Source organism: Notechis scutatus, chromosome 1, assembly GCF_049901735.1.
Source record: "Notechis scutatus isolate UNSWTSFEM ecotype Mainland chromosome 1, rNotScu1.2, whole genome shotgun sequence".
Lineage (NCBI taxonomy): Eukaryota > Metazoa > Chordata > Lepidosauria > Squamata > Elapidae > Notechis > Notechis scutatus.
The window spans coordinates 130625462-130646144 of NC_142009.1; the positions used below are offsets into that span (position 1 = coordinate 130625462).

General features: G+C 41.0%; 1 protein-coding gene across 1 annotated transcript; it reads right to left on the minus strand.

Moving 5' to 3' along the window:
• Positions 1-1636: 1636 nt before the first annotated feature.
• ADI1 (acireductone dioxygenase 1) lies at positions 1637-16894 on the minus strand. Its single transcript, XM_026665298.2, has 4 exons — positions 16536-16894; positions 10610-10729; positions 4613-4792; positions 1637-2089 (listed from the first exon to the last, which is right to left on the minus strand). Exons 1-4 carry the CDS (start codon positions 16653-16655, stop codon positions 1967-1969), a joined length of 543 nt encoding a protein of 180 aa, XP_026521083.1. The 5' UTR covers positions 16656-16894; the 3' UTR covers positions 1637-1966.
• Between the last annotated feature and the right edge of the window lie 3789 nt (positions 16895-20683).

Here is a 20683-nt window from a genome sequence, read left to right on the forward strand (position 1 = left end):
AACATAAATATAACAAAATAAATCCAAGAAATGTGGTCAGGTATATATAAGTTGGTTAGCTATAGGTAAGTAAATTGTGTAAATGCAGCCACGATTTCAGGCTCGGTTATTACATTTTTATCCTGTCACAATCAAAGGAGTCTTGGCATCTTGTATAGATCATAAAACAAATTAAAACACCTATGCACTAAACCTAAAAGAAGCCATTGGAACAGAAAAAAGATGATGTCATACATAAGCCTAGGAGAATGTTCAAGAGTTCAAGTCTTTTTAAAGTATTTCTGAAAAACAGAGAGTGTTTTGGTTTAATCCACTGTTTCCCAAATCTCAGCAACCTTAAGATGTATGGGCTTGAATCCATACATCTTAAAAGTTCCTGAGATTAAGAAACACTGGCCTACAGTAATCTCTACCAGAAAGGAGGCTGCTCCAAAGCATCAGCCCTAGCACAGAAAAGCAGCTTCAGCCCCACCCCAAACATCTTAAGCCTAACAACTTTTTAAATAATTGAAAATGGAAATATATTACTTTTAATTCAATATAATTTTAAGAGATGACTTTCATTTTTAGGCAATTAATGTTTTGATTAACTTTTATCATGATTCTTCTGTAGCATCAGAGTTCCTCCGCAGCTGCTACGTATTTTATAAAACAACATAGGACAGCGGTTGCTAAACTTTTTGGGCTCCTGTGCCAAAATTTGTGTGCAGGCTTTCGCTTGCGCGCTCGCGTGCCAGCACCCAGAAGGCAATGTGTGCGCCCCCTACTCCTGCACATGCAATCCCTGCCACAGCCGCTGCCCTCTTACCTGCACTGCACCTCCCAGGTGATTTTCTGCCCCTTTGAGGCCTTTTTCGGCCTCCCAGAGGCTTGAGGAAAGCCTTTGCAGGCTGAACAATAGGCCCGTTTTGTCACTTCCAGTATCTCCAGAAATACCGGAAGTGATGAAACGGGTCTATTTTTTGGCCTGCAAAGGCTTTCCTCAAGCCTCTGGGAGGCCGAAAAAGGCTTCAAATCAGCTGTGAGGCACACACATGCGCAATGGGGTAAGTTTGCCTGCAACTCGCGTGCCGGAACAAATGGCTCTGCATGCCACCTGTGGCACGTGTGCCATAGGTTCGCCATCACGGACATAGGATATCCTCGTTGCATATCAACCAGGCTCACGTTAGGTTAAAACACTGTTGGCTGGTTAGCGGCTCATTTACAAACACAGTCGGCAAGGTTACTTTATTCAGCCAGTTGGGCAAATTTTGGTAACTCAGTTAATTCAGTAAATATAGTTCACTTAAGCAAGAATTAATCTGTGTGGAAATACAGCCATATCCATCACATCCAGTTTGGCCATTTATGTGGATTTAAGTTCCACTAAAACCCACAGAATTGACTGATTGGGTTTTGTTTATTGTAGCTGATAAAGCTATGTCTATCCAATTTGTTTGTAGGACTGACAAATTGAAAACACATTTCATACTTCATACCTGGATTTTCATGATCCCTTGTATATTTTCCATTTATACAGTGATTGCAAACCCAAGCATGCAGTGGGAGCATTTATATATGCATCTTACACAGATGAATCCCTAAGTAGGTGATATAAGCACCCAACAAGTTTCCTTAAAAAGGCCAAAGACAATTAAAAGATAGAATATTATTTTATTATCATTACCACATTAAAGCAACAATCAAAAATAATAATGCTTTCAGTTAATGCAGGAATGAATCAGGTAAGTATTGCGTGTAAGAGGAGCAAGGATTGATATTCTCAACTGAGATCTGCAAACTACATAAATCACTATTGTAAGTAAAAATCCATTCATCCAAGGACAAAATTTGATATTAAAAATTCATATTTGAGAGAGGGGAAATCAAAGATTTATCACCTGCAGATGCTGTCAACATAACCACTTTGCCATTTTAATGTTACAGATGTTGCAGGTGGTTCCATGCCTCATGTCCTACTGGTTTATTGTACCATTTGTGACAAAAACTGTTGGTACTGTGCTCGAGCAGGAAAGTGGTCAGCTGGTCTGTTATAAGCAATCCACACTGGTTCTCCAACAAACAGTCTCATTGCCTTGACATAATTCTGAGGGGAGAAACACAAGAATGCTCACTCAGTATATAAGAATTCACTTTCATTAAAAAATGTGGCTCAATCTATCAAAAGGCTGAAAGAATTAAGGACAAAATGGTCTTCGGGTGGTTTTTCCGCAAACACTAAGAGATTTTTATTTTTTTAAAAAAGCAGTAGCAAATATAATACTTAAGAACAGAATCAGAGTGGTTTTACTCAAGCCTTAGAACATATCCAGACTTTTAAAAATATAGCTAAAACCCATAGTCTGATTTTCTTTACCTGGTTTGTAATATTGACATTGTGAAAGAAATAATAGTGATATAAATCACTTCAGCTCAGCCAGGTACCAGAGTCAATATATTCAAAGTCCCATAAGGGAAAGAAGTTCTTTGGACATTTGGCAGATTTAGAGTTCTATCATTTTATTGGCCTTGTTCCTGAGTCTGGAAAAAACTGAATTTGAACAGCTGGTGCTTTTCGCGCATATAATCTCAAGCAAAAGTTGGTGTGATGTGGTTCTTCAAAGCATGGGAGCAGGAAAACTACGGGCATTTAAGAGAAACTACTGCTTTGTGTATGATATTCCTTAGTCTACAGGGTTGGAAAGCACAGGACACACCTGGAAGTTGTGACTCAACACCTGGAGGATCATAGACTATTACCCTGAGGTAGAAAAGTGTCCATGGAATAACTCACAAATTGTTATTCAGTATCCCCTTATTGGAGTGTAAAACAGGAGTACCAAATCTGGACTAAGAAAATCCAGGTAACCTACAGATGTCAGGAAATAATTGCAGGGAGCTAACTTATGGCAGCCATCCAGTTGTCATGCAATTTTTGAAACCCAAACCCGGTAATCTTAGCTTTAAGTCGCAAAGAATTCAAGAGGCCATCTACTTCTGCATAAATGCTGTTAAGTTTGAACCCTCAATTCACAAGGGCAAGCATGCCATTAATCGCATAAATGTTGAAAGTCTTTATGGCTTCTTAAGCTACATCTTTGTGACAATCCAACCAAGATTGGAATTCATACTCTTTTTCTTTCTACAAATCACGATGCAATAGGCTGCTCTAAAACCAGTTTGCTACTTTTTCTAGTTCAGCTATTGTGAGAATACAGGAAGTAACTGGGCAAAGGATGGCTTAGTTCACATACTATACTGAACTGCAATCAGGAAGCAGATTTGAAATTGGATTACCAGGGACAAAGTCCTAGGCCAGCCTGAGCTGTTAACATTAGTTTCACCCTAGTCAGTATCTCTAACCTACTTAGCTAGAAAAAATGGAGAGCTTCATTTCAGAAAGGGAAAGAAGCTTTCAGACCACAACCTTTTATCTGTCAGTGAAGAAAATAAATAATTTCTTTCTTACATTCTTTCTTTTTTTCTCTCTTTTCTTTCTCAGCAGGAGCTCTGGGTAAGAAATAGCTCATTTCATCACATGAGCTAAAATGGAATGTAGTCTCTTGCTTGTGATCGACAGCTCATGCTATAACCATGTTAGCCTTGATATTACCACAGAATTATTGATTTATATTTTTAAATGTTAGCCCCGATCAGTAGCTGCATTTTAGCAACAGCAGCTTAATATTTAAATTAAGACTTTTAAAAAATTTCAGTGGCTTAGGTAGGCCACTGTGTGTTTGAGTTATTAAACAATATAATATCAGAGACATTAGAAATAGCAAGTTGTGTTGGATTCAGACATTTTTAAAAGTCAGAATTGTGTGTTTGCGTTGTATTATTTAGGAGGCATTGTGGAGGGGGGGCGGGTTTAAGGTTTTGAAATGGAATGGAATAGAATGCCTAGCAATCTTAATAAAATAAAACACATTCATTGCAGCGCAGTGGCTAACACAAAACCTGGGATTCAGAAAAACAGCCTTATGCATATTTTCCCAATGTAATAAAACCAACAAAAGGATCCCACAATCCACTGGTCTCCAATCCACGGCGACTCAGGATAGAGACACAGCAAAATATTAGCTTCTTCAACCTTCTGTTCAGAATGCTTTGTATCCCACACAACAAGCCAAACAACAGAAAAAGCAGAGCAGATCTCCTGAGGCTCCAATGGATAGTTGCTATGGTAACACCAATCCCTTACTAAAGATGGATTTTATGACAAGGCTGGAGACACAAGTGCTCCATTTATCTATAAAGATAGCAGTTCAGAGCCGAGAAAGCATATGTGCTCAAATACTATCCTTCTCTGAACCTTAGGAATTGATTTCTAAGCCCAGAGAGTTGCTTGGAAGTCAAGAAAGTTTTCAACACGGGGCTATGATTTCAAGTAAGGTATCTCACCAATACCAAATCAATGATTTCCCATCAGTAAGATGCTAAAATTGTTAAAATGGGGTATGAAATTGTAGATGCTCCTTCAAGATTCTAACCACACATTTCTACATTAGTGATTCATAGCCGAGGTATATGAGAGCTATGTTTTTATATGCTGGTCTGCATCTGCCTCAACTCTATGTGGATTTTATTTATTTTATTTTATTTATTTTATTTTAAACCTGTTTCATACAGATTCATCCAGTGCAAATCGGTGATAGATGCCAGCAGGAAGTGTGATCATGTCGCCCTTCTCCATAGCAATCCGGATCCACTTATCGTCTTTATCACGAACATCAAAATATCCACTTCCTTCCAGGATGTAGCGAATCTCATCATCCAGGTGTAAGTGCTCTTCATAAAATGTTTTTATCTAGGAGAGAGAAGGAACCGAATAGGAAGCATTTTCGTGGAGCAGGTCTATTACGAACACATAGCATACTGCATGCTGCACAGACTGTAAGGTGCTACTTCCAAAATGCTCAAGCTTCTGTTAATAGGCAGCTGTTCAATGTTTATAAGGTAAGAGTCTGAAGCTCTCTCAGAATTATCCTTGCGGCAATTATACAAAGTAGATCGGCACACTTACAGCAGATGAAGGACGACTTCTGACCTTTGAACATCTAGTTGGGAAACATTTTAAAAGCACATTCCGAGTAATCCTTAACATTCCATCAGCCTCAATTTGAGACCAGCTGTTTGTAACGTTCAATCTAAATGCTATGTATTGAAATGCCAGTCTAGTTGTTGCAGATAACAAGAATTACATAAAAGCAAATGAGCGTGTTGGCTGTAATTCTTTCCCTGCTCTATGCCCAGCATAGAATTTAAGCTCTTTGTTCTTCCTTGACCAGATGGCAGCATGCTAGTCAAAACTGTGCAAGCTGGCAACTTGGGAGGGCTTATTTCAATGAGTGAAGCACCCTTCTAAATTGCTTGAACAGTCCTACTAAATAGGTTGTCATCTATAGGCAGATGAAGCCATATCTCTCTCTAGATGGCATTGTTCTTCAAATGTACCTTTCGTAAAAAAAAATCTCACAAATTTCATAACACCCCCCCCCCCCTGCCATCCCCTCAAACAGATCATACTGTCAGCTACCTGGGTTCAATGTAGTATTACCTAGATACATTAGGATTATTAGGGCATCTAAGATTTCCAATTTTTGATTTTAGAGGTTGTGGGTTCTAAATAGCAGTTTCTAAAGGACTTAGAAGACACCAGACTGAATAAGGGTGATCTTTCAGCATCTTTTTTTCTAACACATGGCAATATCAAATTGACTGATACAAACCTATTTGAATGAAAATTCTCCTCTCTGCTACTGAGAGATATTTATGGAGGCTCCCTGAGGAGGATTCGTCCTTCCATTAGGCTGGTCTCAAGCTGTTGATTTGAAGTGTCACAGCTACTCAGCAGCTATTCCATATATTGTTTTAGGTTGTGTATTGGCATGTGAGAAATGACCTTGAGGGACAAAGGGAAGACTTCATGCTTCCCAGGAAATAATCAGACAAGAGAAAGGAAAAGCCCTCAGTTGCTTAATGGTCAGAAGAGAAAGAAAATTAGGGAAGACCCAATCTAATGGATTAGTTAAAAGTGTTGGCAGAAGATTTCAGACTATAAGATTCTGTTAATGTACCCTTACAATAAAGTAGATTTAGCTCATCTGGTTGTATTTCCTGACTGGTTTACCCGGGAGGGTTGACAAGATGCAAACAATCCCAGGATTTTCTACCTCAGGTACTAAAGTATTTTATAGACACTATGTGCTTCAACTTTCCCAACCTAGATCCAAACCAGTGCTTATAAACCTAAACAATTTTGTGATGTGTGGACTTCATGTCCCAGAATTCCCTAGTCAGTACAGCCATTGCTAAGAATTCTGGGAGTTGAAATCAGGGATGGGCTGCTGGGGGTTTGCACGGGTTTGGGAGATCCTCTAGCTAAGATTCTGCACAGTTTGGAGAACCCCCAAATCCCACTCCTGGCTGGCCCTGCCCACCCCACCCCCGCCCCTCCCAGGAGTCCCCACGTGGGCCGTTTTGGATGCAGGTAAGTGAAAGGCGTGCACTGAGGCTTGGGGAGGGTGAAAAACGGGCCTCCCGAAAGTTCGGGAAGGCTGGAAATAGGCCTTTTTCTGGCTTCCAGAGAGCCTCCGGAGCCCTGGGAGGCTGTTTTTGCTCTTGAAGAAAGCCTCCAGAGCCTGGGGAGGGCAAAAAAGCCCTCCCACACATCATGGTGCAGGAGGCCGACTGGGCCACGCCCACCATGGCCATGCCCACTGAGCAACCAGGCAGAGAACCCGTTGCTAAAATTTTTGAAGCCCACCCCTGGTTGAAATCCACACACCTTAAAAGTTGCCTAGGTTGGGAAATAGCAATAGCACTTATGTCAGCATATCGCCCCCACCAATCTGGGTCCTCATTTTATCAAACTCGGAAGGATGGAAGACTAAGTCAATTTTGAGTCTGCTGTGGATCTACAGATTTCATTTCTCAGAATTTCTTGCTGGAATCAGGCTGAACATTCTAGAAGTAGAAATCCACATAGCAAAGGTGTGAGGCTGAGAAAGCTGACACACCTTGACATGGGAGTGGGGTGGAAAGCCATCCGGATGCACGGTATTACTGCACTGAACAGAGGATTCAATTCCAGGACCTTCCTTAGAGGAGAGCTCTGACAGGGAGACCATTCTAGTTCCTGCTTCTCTTTCTCCACAGACAATCAAGACTCTTTTCACATGCAGTCTTCGACTTTGGAGAGATTTGCTACCTCTGAGATCATAGGTCTTATTCCATTCCTTCCATCAGTTGTTTATTCTCCTTATTATCAGATTCAGCGAAGCTGAGGAACTGCTAAGCCTAATCAATAATAAAACAGATGGGAGGAAATAAACCAAAACTCAATCCAGACAAAACTGTGGTGCCATTATTATGCACTTTGTTTGACTTGGAGAGGTGTTCAGGGCTTTAGATTCAATTAAAACAAAGAAGTAAAACCTCAAACCATGCTCAGAAAAACCAAGTACTATTTTCACTTGTTTAAGACAAAAGTATTCAACTAAGTTCCCCTTAACAATTATAGCTGCTGCTTTCTTTTAATTGATGCTTCAACACAGTCTTCAAGGCCAGACCCCCGTATAATGCATTATAGGACAGGTAGTCCTCGACTTATGACCACAATTGGGGCCAGAATTTCCATTACTAAGTAAGGCAGTTGTTAAGTGAGTTGCACCCAGTTTTATGATGTTTTTGTCACAGTCATTAACAAATCAATGCAGTTGTTAAGTGAATCACGCAGTCATAAAGTGAATCCAGCTTCTCCCATGGACTTTGCTTGTCAGAAGCCTGGCTGGGATAATGGCCAGGATACTACAACCATCATAAACAGATGCCAGTTACCAAGCACCTAATTTCTGATCATGCGACCATGAGGAGGCTGCGATGATCAGTAGATAGGAGGACTGATCGTAAGTCATTTCTTTCAGTACCACTGTAACTTCAAGTGGTCATTAAACAAATGGTTGTAAATCGAGGACTACCTGTAATCTGGTGATAATTCTTCAGGAGCACTCAGCAAATCTTTAAGGAATTCAGTGGCCAAAGTTACATTGATTGACTGAATTAAACTATTAATGTAATGTTTGTTTTGGTTTAGGGTGACATGCAGTGGTGGGATTCAAAAATTTTTACTACCAGTTCTGTGGGCATGGCTTGGTGGGCGTGGCAGGGGAAGGATACTGTAAAATCTCCATTCCCTCCCCACTCCAGGGGAAGTTATTGCAAAATCCCATTCCCTCCCCACCCCAGTAACCTGCTTTCCAGCTCCGTTCTCCTGCGGAAGGCAACAAAAGAACACCCAGCCGATCAGCTGGGACTCAGGAGGCAAAGAATAGATGGGGGTGGGGCCAGTCAGAGGTGGGATTTGTCGGTTCTCCAAACTTTCTGCTACCAGTTTCTCCAGAACTGGTCAGAATACTGCTGAATACCACCTCTGGTGACATGTAACTTCTATTAGTCACTTATTCAAAAAAGCTGCATTTAACAATGCCATTGTTTAACACAAAATATGAATCAAGCCATTGTGACTTAGTCCACAAGCCATGATTTAAACATTTATTTACCATACATACATACATACATACACACATACATATATACATACACACATATATATACATACATATATATTATACATATGTATACATACATATATATTATACATATGTATACATACATATATACATACATACATATATATATATACATACATACATACATACATACATACATATATACATACACACATATATATACATATATATATACATACACACACACACACACACACGTATACATACACACACATATATATACATATCCCATCTTTATTATTTTTACAGATAACTCAAGGCAGCAAACACATCTTCCTCCTTCTATTTTCCCCACAACAACAATCCTGTGTCATGATGAGTTGGGCTGAGTGTGAGTGGTTGGCCCAAGATCAACCAGCTAGTTTTCATGGCTAAGGAAGGACTTGAACTCATTATTTCTTGCTTTCTAACCTGGCACCTTAATCACCGGATCAGACTGGCTATGTTGTTAATATGTTGAAGGTTAATATGTTGTATAAACCCAGTCACTAGATCTACACTCAAAATGCAGTGTTCTCTGACTGGATTTCCTCCAGATGTGCTGAAAACACAACTCTTAGCCAGAATATTGTTTTTTTCACAATCAGAGAGCACCAACCAATGTGGGGACAGCTGAATTCTTGCTATAAATAAATCAGTAGATTCAGTGGCTATGGATATATCCCAAAGGAATACTATTGTTTTCTTCCTTCCTGCCTGCCTCCCTTCCTAGTCAGGCTTTTTCTTTCTCATAAGTGCCATAAGAAGTTTATTAATATAAACCAAGAAAAGGAACTACAAAAACAATCCTTACCCTTTAATTCTGAGCATGGGCAACATCTGGTATTTAAACTTCACAGATAACCTTTTGCAATGTCAGTTTTGAAATGGCAGGCTCCATCTTTCATGAAATTTATCAACCCTCTGCTGAAGAACTAATTAATTTCTATATTTTCTATTCCGTAGTCCGATATCTGATACCAGTAGTAAGAATAAATAAAAGTGTGACAGAATTAAATCTTCTATCTCTAGGAAGATAGGACATTAGGAAGGATCAGATTTCAGAGGTTGTAGCCAAAGCAAAGCTTCATTTATTTATTTTGTTTTTGCATCTATGTATCTATCTCCTTTTGACAGGTTTCTGACAATGAATCCTTCAGTGGCCTAACTATTTTTCAGAAGCCAGGTTATTACCATCCATCCTATTACTGCTAGAAGAATGTCTAAATCTAGTAAATAAAAAAACTTAACGAGAGAAGTATTTTGTCTTTCTAAGGATAATTTTTAAAAATTAATGCCAACTACAAGTGATGATATACCTAAAATGAATCAAGAAATAGATCAGGTATGTATTCTTAATTTTCTCCAGCTATCTACTAAAATATTCATAGCACTTCAAATGCATTGCCTTGACAACCACCTAAGAAAATTAAAGAGAAATCTCTCTTCCTGAATTATCACTCTAAAAATCTCACGCTTGTTATTTCCATTTCCTTTGGAAGCTTGGTACACTGTACACACACTTATGTCAGGAAAACTACTTTGCTTAGTCCCCAGCTCATTTGAACATTCCTTTTCCATGCCATTTCCTTTGCTTAGCCATTGTTTATTAAATAAACCACAATAATATTCTAAGCCTAATAAGCGTATTTATGGCTTAGCCCCAGCATTATCTGTTAACTCAACCACTATTTTGAGAGAGTAACTTTAACAGGAGCAGCATAAATTAAACATGTGTCATTTCACCAGGCATTAGAAAAATATATATTTATTTAAAAGTGGTGCATTCTATCAATAAATTCACATGACAGAATTCTCTGGCTGTTAAGTTACCAGAACATTGTTATAAAAATTAGAAAGCAGATAAAAGATATCTACACTTATACACTCACATATTCTTCTTACAGAAGATATGAAGCAGAACATACTTCTTAAACAAAGGAAATCCACTGCTCACACAGCAGAGTAGAAACTTTTAAAACTGGCACACACTCTAGCGGTAAATTCCAGTCTTTACAATCCTCCCAAAGCTCAAACAAAGCTGTAGTTATTACCTTCTCTTCATAATTTGGCAGCATATCTCTGCTTATTGTTATTATATCCATCCAAGAATAGTTCTTCTCCTTACGAATTTTTGCTAATTCTGGGTCAGTCTCATAATTGTCAGCATCCAGCTACAAAATGGGGGGGAAAAAAGGACTGTCTTGGTTCACTTATTCAAAACAAGGTAACTGGCATTCTGGTGTACAAGAAAATTAAGATCTCTCTAAGGCATTTTTTTCATGCTGAATTGAGGAAGAAATAAGGCTACAAAAATATGACTTGTTTAAATATGATTATGCTTCACACACAATTGAAAATTGGGTCACCTAAGGCTCAGCACAACAAGATTTTGCAATCATAATAGTTTACATCTATTCACTTTCCAAAGATTTCACATGCAGCCCTGCAACTTTCTTCTCTTGAAAACTCGCCAGTGTGTCTTTAAGAAGCTATGAATCATTTGTCAAAAAGAAAAAAAATAGTGGTCAAGAAAAAAAAGGTGGAATACTCAGTTTAGATAACCAAGTGTTTTACATCCTTTTGGAACTCTTGTGGTTACATAGCACAAATACCAATTCAGTAAAGCAAAATTGTCCTAATCTTCGAATTAATATTTCCTTCAAATAAATAACTAATTATAGATGCATGCACAGACACTTCCAAGTCATGCAGAGCATCACTTTTCCTGATTCGGTAAGCATTCATGTACTGATATATTATCCAGCAATACTGCAAAAAAAACCAAACCCATCAGTCTAATATGAGTGGATGGATACACTTTGCCCTCAGAACAATCCCACAATTGAAACATGAATCTAAATAGATACATGGATCAAGGATAATCAGGATTGCTTATTTAAAGGATAAAGCATTTTCAGAGATTAGCAATAATATTCTTATTTTCTAGATCATTTTGATTCTTCAAAAATGATGATTATGACAAAGCCAGCCTTGTAATGTCATCATTAAGTTTTCCAGAGAAGGGAAAACACCTACCTCAAGAATTTTAAACCCTTGCTTAAGTCCTTCCCTGGATTTTCCTCAAGGCAGCTTGCTATCACCAAGAGGGCAGATTTCCAAAACAACAAAATTAGTCTTAGTACTGAAAGCAGCATGAATCAAGCAAACAAATGAAATTAAGTTTAAATCCTGACAAGACAAATAGGACTTTCCTAGCAAATTTATCCATTTTTGACACTGCTCAGGTCCATATTAACAGGACCTGTATTTGCCCTCCTTCTAAATGTAATAACTCTATTTCAAAGTAAGGAGTGGCAATATCAAGCTGATAAAAGTACAAATGCATCTATCTTGCCCAGGTCACCAACAGATTGCCCTGGCTTTTCTAATGCAGTTTTCCTGTTTTCTAGATGTGTTGGATTTCAATTCCCATAATCCCAAAACATAATGACCTTCTATCACTGTAGCTGAAATCCAACACATCCAAAGGGAATCAGGCTGAGGAAAGCTATTATAAAGTAATAACTTTCCACTTTTTTAGGTGTACAATAAAGTAACAACCAAAACAAAGGTGCAGGAGATTTTGGATTTTTGCTTTTTAAGATATTTGTTTTTAAGGTCTGTTAAATTAGCCAATTCTACCTAAATAAATACAAATTGTTGATGAATGACTAGGAAAACAGTCCTTCACAGACTTCATAATTGGAGTCATAAAGAGCCTTGCATACTGCAATGATACCAAAAATAATACTGCTCAGAGGCTACAATCTCAGAAAAAGGTCATCCACTGTAAATAAGTCATATCAAAAGGACCAAATAAAAGGAGGAACAACAGATCTTCTACTGTAGAAATCACAGGAAAAAATGACTGGGTGTCCTTCTTACCAAAAGGGGGCCAAAGTCAATGTAGTTAGTAAAGTTAGTGTAGTAATGTTAGTTTATCTTTAAGCATGACTAAACAATAGAATGTTCTCAACTCCAAGAGAAGCCATTCAACATTTCAGTAATCCACATCTATGCTCCAACCACAGATACAGCTGTTATGATTAGTTGTAAGCCAACTTGCAACATCTGTTTGACCCCACACCTAAAAAAGGTAAATTAACTATACACTAAAGCAGTGATCCCCAACCTTTTTTATGCCGCGCCTGGTACCGGCATCAGCTGGGCGCCACGCAGCCAGGTACCGGCATCAGCTGGGCGCCGCCATCTTTTTTGATGAAAAAGTGCTTCCGGTGAGCTTTCTACCGGAAAAGCTCACGGAAAGCGCTACGCCGCCATCTTTTTTGATGAAAAGTGCTTCCGGTGAGCTTTCTACCGGAAAAGCTCACCGGAAGCACTTTCATCAAAAAAGGCGGCACTAAGCAACTCAACGGCCGGTAGGACTTGTTCCGCCGGACCAGTACCGGTCCGCGGACCGGTGGTTGGGGTCCCCTGCACTAAAGCACTGCACCAGCAATAATAAGAACAGTTGGCATTAGGTATACAAAACCAAGCAGGAGACAGACTAACAGATTTTTGCCAAGAAAATTCAGTATTCAGAATAAATACCTTCTTTTCAACAAAGTAAAAGATAATTCCACACATGGTCATAATTGGAGGATCATCTATTTCAAACCAACTATATATTCTACAAGTAAAGATGGAATTCTATACAATCAGCAAAAATAAAAACTGGTACTGACTACAAGTATATCATTAACGTTTTCTTCCACAATCTCATCTTGAAACGGAAAAAAAATGCAATCACCAAGCCAACTAGAAATGGTTCCTGTGATGTTCTGTATAATTATTACATGATGAACATAATGAGTAAATGTCGTGGATTGGATTTGCTAAGCATGCCTGAGGAACTGAGGACTAAAATTCATTACATCATTATATGATGTAATACGAAGCATGCAGATAGTCCTTATTTAATGACCACTCATTCTGCCACCTCCAGGTGACCTTTGACATCTTCCTCCTGCTGCTGATGTTGTGTGACCAAGCTGGCCCTTCAAAAGGCTGCATAAGGCCTTTTCCAAAGGTCACACACGACCTTCTCGAGGGTCTCCCCTGGTCAACAACTGTTTCACAAAGGGCCAGGCTTGGGTGCACCTCATCAGCAACAGCAGAAGATGGCAAAGGAACATGAAAATCAAAGTGAAGCTTTAATTCCTTCCTGAATATATTCACTTGGCCACCACAGCCATTTTCCCACCTGCCGGCCTGCTTGTGAGCTGCCCAGGATTCGCAACTTCCTAAGAGCATCCCCAATGACTTTTGCTTGTTGTAAGCCACAACTTGTGAGGAGATCCTTGTTTAACAGCCCACAAATTTCACTTAAACAAAGGCAATGGGAACTGTTGCCATTGTTACACAACATGGTTGTGTGACTCAAATGGCTCACGTGATAAGACACTGGGCTTGCACACCACTGAGGTCAGCAGCTTGGGGCCTCAATTCCCATGAGCGAATAAACCACATAGGGACAAGAAAGGAGTCTTCCCTAAATGCCTACTGGCATTCAGGCATCCTGCGGGTAGATTCCTTTCTTTTTTCCGCCCGAAAAAATTACTTTCACAGAGGCAGGCAGCCACCTCGGTGATCCCTGGCTAACACATGCCATTAGCTGAATAAATAAATGGTCATGTGATGTTCCCCTTTATGACCGCATCACTTAGAAATGAAAAGTCTGATCCCAGTTATCAGCGGTATCAAAAACTGCTGAGAGATCAAGGAGCGAAAAGACGGCCACATCACTTCAATCCCAGCTTCACCACAGACCATCCACAAACATAACCAAAACTGTCTTTGCATTAAACCCCAGTCTAAAAGCCGACTGAAATGAGTCTAAATACAGTAGAACCTCTGGTCACAACCGTAATTCGCTCCATAACTTTGTTCGCAATCTGATTTGGTCGTGACCCGAACCTAATTTTGGAAATTTGGCACTTACAAAAATAAATGGCATGGAAGGGGAAATTGGCCATGAAAAAACAAAAATGTGAATTTTTTGGTCGTAACCAGATTTGGTCATGGCTCAGAAGCATTCGTGACCAGAGGTTCTACTGCAATCTGTTTATTCCAGCGCCCTCTCAAGTTAAAACCTAATCACCATCTTCACATTTTTCCTAAAAATAGGGAAGGCTGGAAACCAGATGATAGTTGTCCAAGGCCATTGGGCCCAATGATGTCTTCTTGAAGAAAGGGCATACCAAAACCTCCTGCCAGCCTTTCCCTCAGAGAAGCTGATACCACACGGACCCAACAATATGCCATTCCTCATTCCCGAATGTTTCAACAGGACCTCTCTGATTGGAGTCCAACCTGAGTATGAGCAACCTATCTGCCACATAGTAAGAATATATTTTGTAGCAGCTGGTCCCTCACCAGCAGCCATGCAAAACAGGAAAAATGAGCTGAAGGTACAGAATCTGCAACCCCTCAGTTAAGTCACCCAATCTGGCTTTTGTATTTTTTTTAGCCTCCGGGGAAAACTAAAATTAGGTTCCAGCATTACTAATGTAGACTATCCTGTATGTTGTTGTTTTTTAAATCCTGCCCTCTGCCTCACAAGACAGGAACCTGTCCTACAGCAACAGGAAGAAGTCCAAGGAACCGCTGGATTTTATAGTTTCATGACAACAGGGAACAAACCTTGTGCCTCTTCCAAGTAAAATGATTTGCAACTAAATGAGGTCCAATCAAGCCTTCCCTGAGCAGTTCCCTTCCATTTCAGTAGTACAGTTCTCATCAATCCCAGCTCAGTCAATCAGGGCAAGGGGAAGGATGCACTGTACTGCCTTTTTTTGTGTGGAATTAGGGAGGGGGAGTATTTTGCATTTATGGAAGAATCACTGTTTGTAATTTGCATACATCTGTTGCCTTTATAGCTTATTGGTATCAATATTTACATCAGTAATGCATGGTATTCTTCTGGTCAACTAAACAGAACACAAAATGGACCTGCAGAGGTGAATTTTAATATATGAAAGCTTGGACCATGATAAATTTGTCAGCTGTTAAGGTGTCAGCAGATATGACCAGGGATGCTAATGAATATTGTTATTAATAATTATATTTGTTTTGCAAATTTCCTTTCATGACCCACTAATGTCCCAGAGAACTACAGCAATGATCCTGTTGGATAAGTTAGACCCGGAAAGGCCAAGAGGCCGGACTCACACAACAAGCTTCACCAGGCCAGCAAGCGACTGAACTGGCAATATTGCACAGTAGACAATAAATTTGGTTAGATAGTGTGTGTTTTGTGTGGCTGTGTGCATGTTCACACGTTAGTCTGTTCTGTTAGTTCAAGTGTTGTGAAACCCAGAAAATAAGGTAACTGCAGGCCCTCTAATATAAATCAAGGGGATAAACATAGAAGAGGGGCAATCCAAAGCATAATTTAAAATGTGAAAATATGATTGTGTTTTGTCACTAAAGCAAATGCCAGCCGTTAAAACAGAACTTGCAGGAGCTGTCAGTTTCCCCTGTATCATCGCCATAATTGTATCGCTTATTTTAATGCATTTTTTCGGGGAAAAGGCATAAAAGAAACGCTACACCAAATTTTAAAAAATCAGTGGGAAAGACCAACGAGAAAAGAAGCGTGCGCACGGGCGCATGTGTATGTCACAGAGGGAGGGAAGGAAGGAAGGAAAAAGAAAGAAAGAAAGAAAGAAAGAAAGAAAGAAAGAAAGAAAGAAAGAAAGAAAGACAGACCATTTTTCCCTACAGCCTCTCCAAGGCTTTAGCAAGCCCCGGTTAACTCAAGAATAAAGGGCGCTGCATGAGGGCGGCCAGTGTGCTCCGCCGCTAAGGGGGGATTCAGGGCTCGGCCTTCCCAAGCAATGCCGGAGAAGCCATCCCCGCCACGGAGCACAAGCCATTCGCGTTTGCCTCGGGCTTCCGCGCCAGATCCCGGGCAGCCTTTGGCAAGTCTCGGACGAGGCCCGGCCTCCCTCCTCCTCCTCCTCCTCCTCTGCCTACTTTCCAGTAAAAGACGCCGATCCGGCTCAGCTGCTCTAGGCTGACCGGGCGATGCGGCTGTAGGCGATGCGGCTTCCGGGGGTCCTCCCGGGAATCGTCCATGTACCAAGCCTCCACCATCGTCCCCCTGCCACCGAGCCTCCGCTCCCGCCTCTAGTGCCGCCTTCGACCGGGGCCGAAGGAGACGCCTCCCCGGCACGCCCCTCGCCAGCCGCAAGGACGTCGGGCCCGGTTTTTCCTGGCCTGGAGTGGATGCGCCGCCGCCGCCGGGACTGCTAAGCTGAACCCGGGGCGGTTTAGCTTCCAAGGGCGGGAAAGGAAAGCCTAAAGCTTGCTACGGGAGTGCCGACTCCCCCCCCGCCTCAGGGGTTTTGGAGGAGAGGGCAGAGCCCAGGCATTCGCAACGGCGAAGCACCATCGCGAGTTCTGTTGGTCGGCCTTTGCTTTGTGATGTCTGCTGCAGGAAGGGAGGGACGGGGTGGGAATGGGATGGGTCCACCTCACGAGGCCTCCACCTCACGAGCCTCTCTTGCCCCCCTGCAGATGATTTCTTTTGAGCAAACTTGGCGACTTTCAGACTTGTGGACTTCAACTCCCAGAATTCTCCAGCCAGCATAGCTGGCTGGAGAATTCTGGGAGTTGAAGTCCACAAGTCTGAAAGTCGCCAAGTTTGGAGACCTCTGAGCTCATGGGTTCCTTGGGTACAGGTGGTCCTCGACTTACAATCACAATTGAGCCTAGCATTTCTGTTGCTAAGCGAGACAGTTGTTAAGTTAATTTTGCCCCATTTTATGACCTCTCGGGTCACCGTTGGTAAGTGAACCCCTGCAGTCATTAAGGTAATAACCCTGTTGTTAAGTGAATCCAGTTTCCCCATTGACCTTGTTTGGCAGAAGAGCGCAAAAAGTCATTGTATGACCCCGGGACACTGCAACCGTCACAACAATGAGCCAATTGCCAAGCACCTGGATTTTTAATCACGTGACCATGGGGGTGTTGCAGTGGTCATAAGTGTGAATAATGGTCATAAAAGTCACCTTTTTTCGTGCCGTTGTAACTTTGAACGGCCGCTAAATGAAATGTAACCCGAGGACTACCTATAATTTAAAAAAAAAAACATTCAGAATAAAGCAAGTAGAACTGGGCACAGTTATATAGGATTACCCAACAGTCTTTTCAGTTCCAGGCCTGACCATGAAAGGCATCGTTCTCCAGGTCTCTCCCAGCTAGCATTTGGTCATCCTACAGTCTGTCGTCCGCTTATCTTTCCAATAGTTTGCAGTGCCATTGTTGTGCCCACATCAGATCATATGGCTTCAATGAGGAAAATGGTGTATGTCAGTGTTTGTGTCTCTTGGATTCCACTTCAAATAAGCAGCCAAGCAGAAAGCTTGTTGTCATCTTGGGTCTCTTTGCAGAGGAAAATTTGGGTAGCATTATTGCCTTTTCGTCTAGCAGGGAAGAAATGGAGCATGTGCAGAACCCCCAGAATTTATTGTGCTTAAGGCTCAAGCTATAGATACACGCTTTGCCTTGAACATTAAATTCCAGACAGACACCGCTCACAGCTGGAGCCTAAGGAAACACCAAATGTTGCATCTTGGTTGTGTTTGCTTCTCTCTCAATTATTTTTAATTTAGCTCCCCTCTTGCTTGTGGATTTCCAAGCATATGCCAAGCACAGCTTGCCAAGTATCAAATGGTTTTTGGTTTGCTGGTGCATCCAAAAACCGACACAGGGCAGGATCAGAAGCAATCAGCAGGATTTTTCTAAACTTGCCTGCTCTCACGGATGCCTCTAGGCCTGCATTTTCTCCAGCTCCCAGGACTGCAGGAAATGCACCTCACGAAGTGCTCCAGCAAATCAATTCTGAGTCAGATGCTGCTCTCAATACCCGCTTAGTCCCTCTAGGCGAAACTGAAGGAATTTCTTCTAAGCTAAGCAGGCCAGTAGGCTGTCTGGAAAAGACAGATAGGCAGAGAGAAAATGAGTTCTAAAGGGGCAGGTAATGGAAGACTTTGTTAAATGGTTCAGCTCTAGCTAGACGATGGGATTGAGTAGCTGAGCAACAGCTGTCAGCACTGGGCTATCTGATTTTTCTTCTAGTTTCACAGTTCAAGCGAAGAAAGTTAAATAGTGCAGTAATAAGACTTTTAGGTCAAGAGTTTTAGAAATACAAATATTATTTGAAATTTAGCTTTCAGAAAAGCCAGAATCTTACAACAGCTCTTTGAAAATCGATGCATTTATCATGGCACCAGCTTTTTAGGTCTAAAGCTCATGATATCATGCGCCTGAGAGTTAACAGGTGAATAGGTGATTGCCCATGATGCCTGCTCTTGAATGAAATGGAGATTTTGGTGGAATGGGTTTCCTCCTTTTCCCTACAGCTCCCATATATCTGTCCAAAAATGGTTCCAAACTATAGGGGAAATACATTTTACCAACAAAGAAATAAAGGGAGACCAGTATTTCAAGCTGTTTAGCTCTCATCAGCTAGCCATACCCTTCTGGGATTTGAACCCAGGCAACTTGCATATTAGGTAGATGTATTAACCTCTAAGCTTGTGATGGCGAACCTATGGCATGCGTGCCAGAAGTGGCATGAAGAGCCACTTCTGCCGGCACGCGAGAGGTCGCCTGGAAGAGCCCCAGTGTGCATGCGCACATGCCGCCCGCCCAACAGCTGATTGTCAGGTATCTGGTGCGCATGTGCGTGGGGGGGGGGTTGCGTTGGAGATGCATGTGCATGCGCAGAGATGCGTGGGGTGCATGGGGTCTTGCGCGCATGTGCAGGGGGCGTGGGGGCCCCTGTGCATATTGACTTCTGGGTGCTGGCATGGGAGCCCAAAAAAGTTAGCCACCACTGCTCTAAGCCATGGGCTCTCCTTCCTTTGTTGGCTATATCAGGGGCTATAAAGCGGAAGCACTATGCTCTGTCCCATAATTTGGTAGATCAGGTTGGTAGAACACTTTATAGGAGGAAAAGTTGGAACAGATACAGGTTTAAGATCAAGAGAAGTAATAATTCATTTCTATTCTGTGTTGATCAGATTTCACTTACGACCAAAATGGAGTCCAAAATTTCTGTGGCTAAGTGAGACATTATGTTGCGAGTTTGCCCCCTTTCACAACCTTTTTTGCCACAGTTGTTCAGTGAATCCCTGCAGTGGTTAAGTAGCATAGTTGTTAAGTGAATCTGGCTTGCCCATTGACTTGGCTTGTGAGAAGGTTGCAAAGGGTGATCGCGTGACCTTGGGACACATAATATGAACCAGTTGCCAAGCATCTGAATTTTGATCACATGATCATGGGGATACTGGAAAGGTTGTAATGGTAAAAAATGGTCATGTCACTTTTTTTCAGTGCCATAGTAACTTTCAACAGTCACTAAGTGAACTGTTGTAAGTTGAGGACTACCTGTATTATTCCAGTCCTGGCCAGAGAACAGCAACCAAAATAATAAGTGACTGAAGGAAAAATGTATGAGGAAAGATTGAAGACCTGGGTCATGTTTGATATGGAGAAAAGAAGACTGCAGGGAGACACGATGAAATTTTTTTAAAAAGTAAATGGTCAATCTCTTCTTCCATTAGTAAAACACGTAGCAGCCAAGCTATTAATAGCTGTTGTAGGGACTTGATTAAACTAGTCTTGTGCGATTGTGCAAAAGGTTGTAAATCTAAAGCCATTTCCATATTTATTCCCTGCTTCTTTCATACCTCTTGTATGCTTATCTCATGAGATCTTACTACTTTCTGGGTACTTCAATCAATATTTGAAGTCAACATTAGTTGCTCTTAAAATAGACTGTGTTGAAGTTTTACAATTGTTTATATTTTTTTCCCATGCAAAGGAAAACAGTAATCAATCAAAAATTCAGTGGCCTTTTAAAAAATGTAAACCTTTGAATGAATCCCCTAAGAATATACACTGTTTTTAGCACTTTCCGGGGCTCCATTTGCTGAGTTATTTAGTGATATGGAAGGTATGGGATAACAGTAAAAAAAAATATTTTATTGGCAAAAAGAAAACTGAAGATTTTATGTACGCTAAAAAAAAAAGAACGCTCTCTCATCTGAAAGATTAAAGCAGCTTTACTTCTGCTAAAACACAACATTAAAGTATCTAGAAATGTTTAATGCACC

Excerpts from the sequence above, each read along its gene's own strand:
- ADI1 (XM_026665298.2), bottom strand. The coding sequence starts at position 16,655 with ATGGTGGAGGCTTGGTACATGGACGATTCCCGGGAGGACCCCCGGAAG. Across the intron at positions 10,730-16,535 it reads TCGGCGTCTTTTACTGGAAA|CTGGATGCTGACAATTATGA; the intron begins GTAGGCAGAGGA and ends CCCATTTTGTAG. Across the intron at positions 4,793-10,609 it reads TGCCAAATTATGAAGAGAAG|ATAAAAACATTTTATGAAGA; the intron begins GTAATAACTACA and ends TCTCTCTCCTAG.